General features: G+C 37.6%; 1 protein-coding gene across 5 annotated transcripts in view; it reads left to right on the forward strand.

The window, feature by feature from the left end:
* The window catches only part of LOC118363795 (gamma-aminobutyric acid receptor subunit beta-3-like), a 57,966-nt gene extending 49,043 nt beyond the window's left edge, over positions 1-8,923 (forward strand). For 3 of the 5 annotated variants that reach the window (XM_052488628.1, XM_052488633.1, XM_052488631.1), the window contains 3 exons: positions 4,374-4,621; positions 4,792-4,875; positions 5,523-8,923. In XM_052488628.1, coding sequence (XP_052344588.1) covers positions 4,374-4,621; positions 4,792-4,875; positions 5,523-5,879 — 689 coding nt within the window. In that variant the 3' untranslated portion in view covers positions 5,880-8,923. The remainder of the gene's footprint in view (positions 1-4,373; positions 4,622-4,791; positions 4,876-5,522) is intronic. The other 2 variants (XM_052488630.1, XM_052488632.1) reach the window with 1 other exon arrangement.
* Positions 8,924-9,599: the final 676 nt, after the last annotated feature.

Consider the following 9,599-nt stretch of genomic DNA (forward strand, 5'->3'; position numbering starts at 1 on the left):
ATGCATAATACCTATACACCTTTTCGGAGGTACTATTTAAATGCATAATACCTACACACCTTTTGGGAAGTACTATTTAAATGCATAATACCTACACACCTTTTGGGACGTACCATTTAAATGCATAATACCTACACACCTTTTGGGAAGTACTATTTAAATGCATAATACCTACACACCTTTTGGGACGTACTATTTAAATGCATAATACCTACACACCTTTTGGGAAGATCTATTTAAATGCATAATACCTACACACCTTTTGGGAAGTACTATTTAAATGCATAATACCTACACACCTTTTGGGAGGTACTATTTAAATGCATAATACCTACACACCTTTTGGGAGCTACTATTTAAATGCATAATACCTATACACCTTTTGGGAAGTACTATTTAAATGCATAATACCTATACACCTTTTGGGAAGTACTATTTAAATGCATAATACCTATACACCTTTTGGGAGGTACTATTTAAATGCATAATACCTATACACCTTTTGGGAAGTACTATTTAAATGCATAATACCTATACACCTTTTGGGAAGTACTATTTAAATGCATAATACCTATACACCTTTTGGGAGGTACTATTTAAATGCATAATACCTATACACCTTTTCGGAGGTACTATTTAAATGCATAATACCTACACACTTTTTGGGAGGTACTATTTAAATGCATAATACCTACACACCTTTTGGGAAGTACTATTTAAATGCATAATACCTACACACCTTTTGGGAAGTACTATTTAAATGCATAATACCTACACACCTTTTGGTAAGTACTATTTAAATGCATAATACCTATACACCTTTTGGGAGGTACTATGTAAATGCATAATACCTACACACTTTTTGGGAAGTACTATTTAAATGAATAATACCTATACACCTTTTGGGAAGTACTATTTAAATGCATAATACCTATACACCTTTTGGGAAGTACCATTTAAATGCATAATACTTATACACCTTTTGGGAGGTACTATTTAAATGCATAATACCTATACACCTTTTCAGAGGTACTATTTAAATGCATAATACCTACACACCTTTTGGGAGGTACTATTTAAATGCATAATACCTACACACGTTTTGGTAAGTACTATTTAAATGCATAATACCTATACACCTTTTGGGAGGTACTATGTAAATGCATAATACCTACACACTTTTGGGAAGTACTATTTAAATGAATAATACCTATACACCTTTTGGGAAGTACTATTTAAATGCTTAATACCTATACACCTTTTGGGAAGTACTATTTAAATGCATAATACTTATACACCTTTTGGGAGGTACTATTTAAATGTATAATACCTACACACCTTTGGGAGGTACTATTTAAATGCATAATACCTACACACCTTTTGGGAAGTACTATTTAAATGCATAATACCTACACACCTTTTGGGAGGTACTATTTAAATGCATAACACCTACACACCTTTTGGGAGGTACTATTTAAATGCATAATACCTACACACCTTTTGGGAAGTACTATTTAAATGCATAATACCTATACACCTTTTGGGAGGTACTATTTAAATGCATAATACCTATACACCTTTTCGGAGGTACTATTTAAATGCATAATACCTACACACCTTTTGGGAGGTACTATTTAAATGCATAATACCTATACACCTTTTGGGAGGTACTATTTAAATGCATAATACCTATACACCTTTTCGGAGGTACTATTTAAATGCATAATACCTACACACCTTTTGGGAAGTACTATTTAAATGCATAATACCTACACACCTTTTGGGACGTACCATTTAAATGCATAATACCTACACACCTTTTGGGAAGTACTATTTAAATGCATAATACCTACACACCTTTTGGGACGTACTATTTAAATGCATAATACCTACACACCTTTTGGGAAGATCTATTTAAATGCATAATACCTACACACCTTTTGGGAAGTACTATTTAAATGCATAATACCTACACACCTTTTGGGAGGTACTATTTAAATGCATAATACCTACACACCTTTTGGGAGCTACTATTTAAATGCATAATACCTATACACCTTTTGGGAAGTACTATTTAAATGCATAATACCTATACACCTTTTGGGAAGTACTATTTAAATGCATAATACCTATACACCTTTTGGGAGGTACTATTTAAATGCATAATACCTATACACCTTTTGGGAAGTACTATTTAAATGCATAATACCTATACACCTTTTGGGAAGTACTATTTAAATGCATAATACCTATACACCTTTTGGGAGGTACTATTTAAATGCATAATACCTATACACCTTTTCGGAGGTACTATTTAAATGCATAATACCTACACACCTTTTGGGAGGTACTATTTAAATGCATAATACCTACACACCTTTTGGGAAGTAGTATTTAAATGCATAATACTTATACACCTTTTGGGAGGTACTATTTAAATGCATAAAAACTACACACCTTTTGGGAGGTACTATTTAAATGCATAATACCTACACACCTTTTGGGAAGTACTATTTAAATGCATAATACATACACACCTTTTGGTAAGTACTATTTAAATGCATAATACCTATACACCTTTTGGGAGGTACTATTTAAATGCATAATACCTACACACCTTTTGGGAAGTACTATTTAAATGCATAATACCTATACACCTTTTGGGAGGTACTATTTAAATGCATAATACCTATACACCTTTTCGGAGGTACTATTTAAATGCATAATACCTACACACCTTTTGGGACGTACTATTTAAATGCATAATACCTACACACCTTTTGGGAGGTACTATTTAAATGCATAAAACCTACACACCTTCTGGGGAGGTACTATTTAAATGCATAATACTTACACACCTTTTGGGAAGTACTATTTAAATGCATAATACCTACACACCTTTTGGGACGTACTATTTAAATGCATAATACCTATACACCTTTTGGGAAGTAATGCCTGACATTTTTCCTTTGAAAGTGGCTAGAGAGAGAGAGAGAGAGAGAGAGAGAGAGAGAGAGAGAGAGAGAGAGGCGCTCCATAAAAATATATTTATCCCCAGAGAGTCCGGTCTCCTGATGAAAAAGAAGGGAGGCCCACGGGCACATGGCCCTGTGATTAAATTGTCAGGTCGGTGGGTGCAGTGAAGGACAGAGAGTAATAGAACCACAGAGGGAACACCGATAAAGAACATGGCTGCCGTTCAGCAAAACCACAGAGATCGTTGCCATGAGTAAAAGCAAAAGGGGAGAATGCTGCTGTTCCTCAGAGAGAGAGAAACACACACACACACACACACACACACACACACACACACACACACACACACACACACACACACACACACACACACACACACACACACACACACACACACACACACACACACACACACACACACACACACACATACACACACTGTCACAGCAAACCGGTAATACTTAACTGTCTCCTTTAATGTTCCAATAAATCAAGGAAAGGGCCAGATTGATCCTACACTCTAACTACCTCCAGTGTGGCTTTATGACAGTACTAGCTACTGATACACATGGTTTATATTTCTTGTCAAAGAAAATACATGTTACTATTTTATTTGAGGTCAGTTTTCCTACATATGTGTTTCTGCACGGACAACAGACAAAGCATGTGCAAAGAATGCATTGTTTCCATTTAGGGGCCTTTCTTTAGGACAGAATGTGTAGTATATTTAACATGAGACATTCAACTCCTTCCACGGTTAAAATGTCACTCACAGCTGGAGGCTGAATGTACACAATTATTCAACGAGTTATTTGAGGTTGGTGGTGTCCGAGGGGCAAGTAGAGGACTAACTTTTGAATTTCTATTCGGGGAGGTTATTATCTCTGATTTTGGCTCAGAGCACAACAAGACGACCAAGTCCCATTCGTTATATACTGTAGCCAACTCTTCTACCATTGTCACGTCATGCATGTTTTGGAGGAGGAGTTAATTGGCAAAAGCACACAAACAGACTGGAGCACCAGGCTACAACGAGGCAATCTGAGGCTAAAATTCTATCAAATAATATTCCCCTCTGTTCTGGGAAGTGGTTTGGTTGGAACATAATTACAAATAATTAGTAGACTGCAAATTGACCACAAGAATCTCAAACAGACATAATGTTTGACTAAAACATAATTATTTCAAACCTTGCTTAAATTTGTATAGGATCACATGTCTCTCCATTAAGCATGGGGATACTTGGGAACAGATTGATTTAATTCAAATTACTTGGAGCTGATTTCCTGACTTTTTTTTACAGTCTTTATGTCCAACAATGAAAATTGAAAAAATTCTCAGAAAACTTGCGGGGGCCAGTTGGGGAACCCTGCCTTAAACTGTCAATTGTAATCCAGGGATCACCACTGTGCTCACCATGACCACCATCAACACCCATCTGAGAGAGACACTCCCCAAGATCCCCTACGTCAAGGCCATTGACATGTACCTGATGGGCTGCTTCGTCATGGTCTTCCTGGCCCTGCTGGAGTACGCCTTCGTCAACTACATCTTCTTCGGCCGTGGGCCACAGATGCAGAAGAAGCTGGCAGAGAAAGCCGAGAGGGCCAACAACGAGAGGGCGGCCAAATATGACACCAATCGGGTAAGTCGTCATGAAGATCTCTGTCGAGACGCTCTAACTTCTTCAAAGTTCTTCCAAGTTTCTTGGGTTTCAGGTTGAGAAGTTGTCGGGCGTTACCTTTGCAGTCCGCACACTCTTACGACGGCAGATCAGAAACTCTATAAATATGGTGTTGTGTTTCTTGTGGTTAGTCTCCTCAGGAAGGAGGTAAAACGTCATCTCTTAAGCTGACTAAGCAGCCTAATAGAGCAAAAACGCTCCGTGTCTCACAGTCGGTGAGTCTTGACCAGCGGACACATTTTTTTTTCACTATCTGTCTGACTTGTTTGTCACAATTGACTGACATTACATGTATATATTTTTTTCATGTCCGCATGAAAATTTAATGAGTCTGTACGTGTCACTTGTTACCCAAGTTGCCATTGTCCTTTTTTCAACTTCTGGTTTGACATTTGCATGTCCAATGCAACCTGCAAGCCCTATGTTCCGTAGTGTTGCTAGAAAACGGATATTGTGCTGTGTTGTCCATTCAAACGTTCATTCAAAGTGACCTCATTCCTACATAGTCTCATATCTTGATTCTCCAATGTATGTCATTGGTCTAAATCAGTGGTTCTCAATCCTGGTCCTGGGAACCCAAAGGGGTGCACATGATTATTTTTTCAATTGCACTACACACCTGATTCAAATGATCAACTCATCAAAGGGCTTTGATGATTTGAATCAGGTGTGTAGTGCTAGGGCAAAAACATAAATGTGTACCCCTTTGGGTCCCCAGGACCAGGATTGAGAACCACAGGTCTAAATGGGTATATAATGAATATATTTCCGGTTCTCATCTCACCCTTGAACCTGTCCAGAGCAGGACCATCATGTTGTTGTAGCTCCAGATCATACATCAATCATCTACTTCTATCTCCAGGCGGAATCCCACGGTAATATCCTGCTGACCACCCTGGAGATCCACAACGAGGTGGCAGGAAATGAGGTCACCACCAGCCTGGCGGACAGCAGGAACTCCTCCGTCATGGGATTTGACAACACCAGCACAGGTACCGGCGTCCAGTGCAGGAAGGCGAGCCGGGCCTCGGGTCCTCGCCATAGCCTCGACAGGCACGCCCAGCTCAAGAGGCACAAACTGCGGCGGCGCTCGTCGCAGCTCAAAATCAAAATCCCTGACCTGACGGACGTAAACGCCATCGACAGGTGGTCGCGGATTATCTTCCCCTCCGTTTTCTCCCTCTTTAATCTAATCTACTGGATGTATTATGTCAACTGATTGACTGATTTTAGGGTTAGATGGTGTTGTCATTTTTTTTTTGTTCTCCTTCGTCATCATTTTGTCTTTTTTTTTTTACGTGATAGGAAATGTTTTGGAAAAACAAAGGACTGCCTCTATGTAACACAGACAAACTGCTTTCACTCCTTTGTTCAAGGTTTTATATTTGCAGTCGTACTCAAATTGTGGATTGGGGTGGGATTGCTAATTCTTCAAATTTTGTACAGTACTATGTAGATAAATACCCATAATGTAGGACTGGGACTGTATACTTCCCAGTCTTTTTGCCCTCTCTGCAGTTTGATAATGTCCTTTATACCCATTTCAATTTGTGCAATCTGCAAGAAAGAAAAGGTAACCATAACATTTTTTTTTTTTAACAAACCCAAATAAAATACAAAATGTTATGTAAAGTATTGTGCACATACACAATGAATTGTGGTGTATACTTTATCATTATTTACATATTATTTGTTATGAATGCGGATCAATGCAAAAAATATATTCTCATGTTTTGTGATGCTTGCCATCTTTATCACGTATATATTTTTTGTCTTGGTCAGATAATATCATTTTCAAGTGCACATACAGTATTTGCATATTTTACAGTGAAGTGGTCCTGTTTCTGTATGTCTATGTACAGTGTATTATTATTATTAGTAGTAGTAGTAGTAGTAGTAATAGTAGTAGTAGTATTGCTATTATTATTATTATTATCATCATTATTATTATTATTACTATTATTATTATTATTACATACTGAACTATAATATTTTAACACCGGTGCAAATTAATGTCTAGGGTTGAGGGTTATAATATCTCAGGTTCTGGATTTTGCTAATTGGCGTCCATTAAGTTTTCAAAATCCTGTCAAGCAGTCTTGAAATTGGAATATTGATTGGTAATCTAAACATACCCACCACTGCACTCAATGAATATGTCACGGTTCACATCTTCTCCACCTGATATTGTGAATGCATGACAGGATTTCACTCAGTAAATTGACTGCATTCCTTTAAATCAGCTCCACCTTTGATACTGTAGCTGTTGAACTCTCCTGCCAATGGCCTTGCACTATATACTGTATAACATGTCTTTGTGAAATATTCTGATATTTTTGTAACTACAGTATGTTAACTCCCTCTCTTGCGCGCTAGCATTGTAGACCATAGACTCCCTCTGTTCACAACATTCCACGGAAGTGGCAGGGTTGAGGGATTGCTTGGTTTTGACCATTTGACTGATCTTTACTGCTGAAATGACCTCCAACTGTAAATATAATGTATATAACATGTGATGTAAGTGTGCACATTTTTATTTGGAGTTGTCTAATTAGTTGTCCGTTTTATAAGACAATGTGAAATACCGATGACATTTGTCCTCTTTAAATGCTTGAACATCTATTGAATTAACATATGGGGTTGATCATATTTTTTTTTTTTATAAGCAATGAATGCCATGAGAGACTATCTATCAAATGCACAGCCAATATAAATAATACAACACAACGCATTGTAAATCAAGGTCATTGCGACCACTGATAGCGGCATATCATCGTCATCCATTTCTATATTTCTATAATCTATTCTGCACAGCTATCAAAGAAGCACATATGATGTATTAGTCTCTCAGTATACAACTGATGCATGAATTATGTTCTACAGGGCAAGGACAACGAGCCATAGTCATTAGATTGTAACCAAACATTCGAACACATCCCATGAGGAAATGTAATCTACGGCATGGGAGTAGCTAACATTTGGTGAAACATTGCCTTTGTCCATATCATGCTGCTCTGGGCGAGAGAACATGCCTAGATGGCACTGTCTCTTGTTTCTCTATGCATGTTATATCGCATGAGTAGTGGCGATTAAAAAAAGAAAATAACCTTAACCCTATCATCTTAGACCTGTATCTCAGGTTACAAGTACAGTTCAAGAGGATTGTGATAAACTGCCAGTCTCTGGTTGGTTACAGAGCAACCAATCATATCCTGGGGGTCAATGGCTGGGATTCACAACGACAGTCTTCAAAAATATAACACATTTATATACGCATAAAGAATAAATCGTGCGCCCATGTATTTTACCATTACCAACTTGCAGCCAATTGCTTATAGTAGTGACATGTATCTCTGGTATGTAAATACACTTTGCTACTTGATCATTAAGCTTGTTGTGTGTTTTGGGTTTGAGTGATACAATGGCAGAGTGTGTGTGGTTACACACGCTGGCCTTTAAACAGTTACAGACCCTGTGGTTTCCCGTCCCTTTTCTACTGTGTAGATGAGGCAGTGTTGGCTGGGTCTTGGTGTAAGATGACTAATATCCCTTGTTCTTGGCGTAAGATAGGTAATATCTCTTGGTCTTGGTGTAAGATGAGTCATTTCTCTTGGTCTTGGTGCAAGATGAATAAAATATCTTGGTCTTGGTGAAAGATGAATACAATATCTTGGTCTTGGTGTAAGATGAGTAATCTTTCCCGAGATGCAAAGACTTGAGTTAGCCCTTCAGAGCTAATGCCTAATCTTTAGCTCAGAGGGCTAACACAGTCTTGTGGCATGCAAGAGACCTGGGTTTGAATCCCGTTCAGTCACATTGGCACATTCAATCTGACACTGTTTCATGCATTAAGTGCACTCATCATTGCTGGCTTCTAATGTTGTCTGGCCCATTATGGAATGTCAACATGTTCTGTTCTGCCATAAATGTATTTAGGTATAGATATCTGTGTTTGTTTTTCTCCCTTATTTATTTAGGTTATAATGTTGCTCTATTCATGAAATAATATCAATTGTATGACAGTAATATCTGGTTTTGCATCCATTCAAATCAATGATTTCTGTAGCACACCTGTTATACGCTATAGCAACAGGATGAACAATGGACAGATGTCAGAGACAACATTTCTTGTTCCTAATGCATTTCTGTTGAATGATTGAATCTAGAAAAAGCTCAATAGTTTATGATTTAAATGTCCGGTGAAGATAAACAAATGATTACCAGTATTCCTGGATTGTGATTAAAACCGTATTTATCAATGAATTTGTGTGTGTTGGATGTTGGATGTTCTGATGTGCCTTCGGCGACTTTAAATACACAAAATATTTGTTCATAGCCATGTACACTGAATAGAATTGCATTTTAAATCTCACAGTGTACATATTAACTCTCAAGGAAGTGTTGCTTTTGCAATACTCAAAAGGGTTCATTTAACACTGGATTAGTGGGATTCATGTGTACACTGAAAGTGTTACATTTAACACTGTCCCAGTTTTAATTTGCTATGTACAATTATGATCTTCGACGGCAATCATGGACTGTAGGTCTGTGCCTCCTACAAATTGGGTATTCTTACTGTAGTACATGTCCAAAAAATGCTTCACACCATCTAGCTTGATTAACCATTGCGCACTGAACCCGTTAGCGGGATGACATTCGACAACATACGGTGATCGCTACATAAATAGTCATATTAAATATTCATGAAAATACAAGTGTCTCACATGTTTCGAAAGCCTAGAATCTTGCTAATCCAACTGCGTTGTCAGATTTAAAAAAGGATTTACTGTGAAAGAATACGATGTGATTATCTGAAAATAGAGCCCCATAAAAAACAACTATTTCAACCAGCACAGGCGTAACAAAATCACAAACTGCAATAAAATAAATTGTTTACCGTTGAAGATCTTCCTCTGTTTGCAATCCCAATGCTCATTGT

The sequence above is a fragment of the Oncorhynchus keta genome, chromosome 30 (genome assembly GCF_023373465.1).
Source record: "Oncorhynchus keta strain PuntledgeMale-10-30-2019 chromosome 30, Oket_V2, whole genome shotgun sequence".
In the NCBI taxonomy this organism is placed as follows: domain Eukaryota; kingdom Metazoa; phylum Chordata; class Actinopteri; order Salmoniformes; family Salmonidae; genus Oncorhynchus; species Oncorhynchus keta.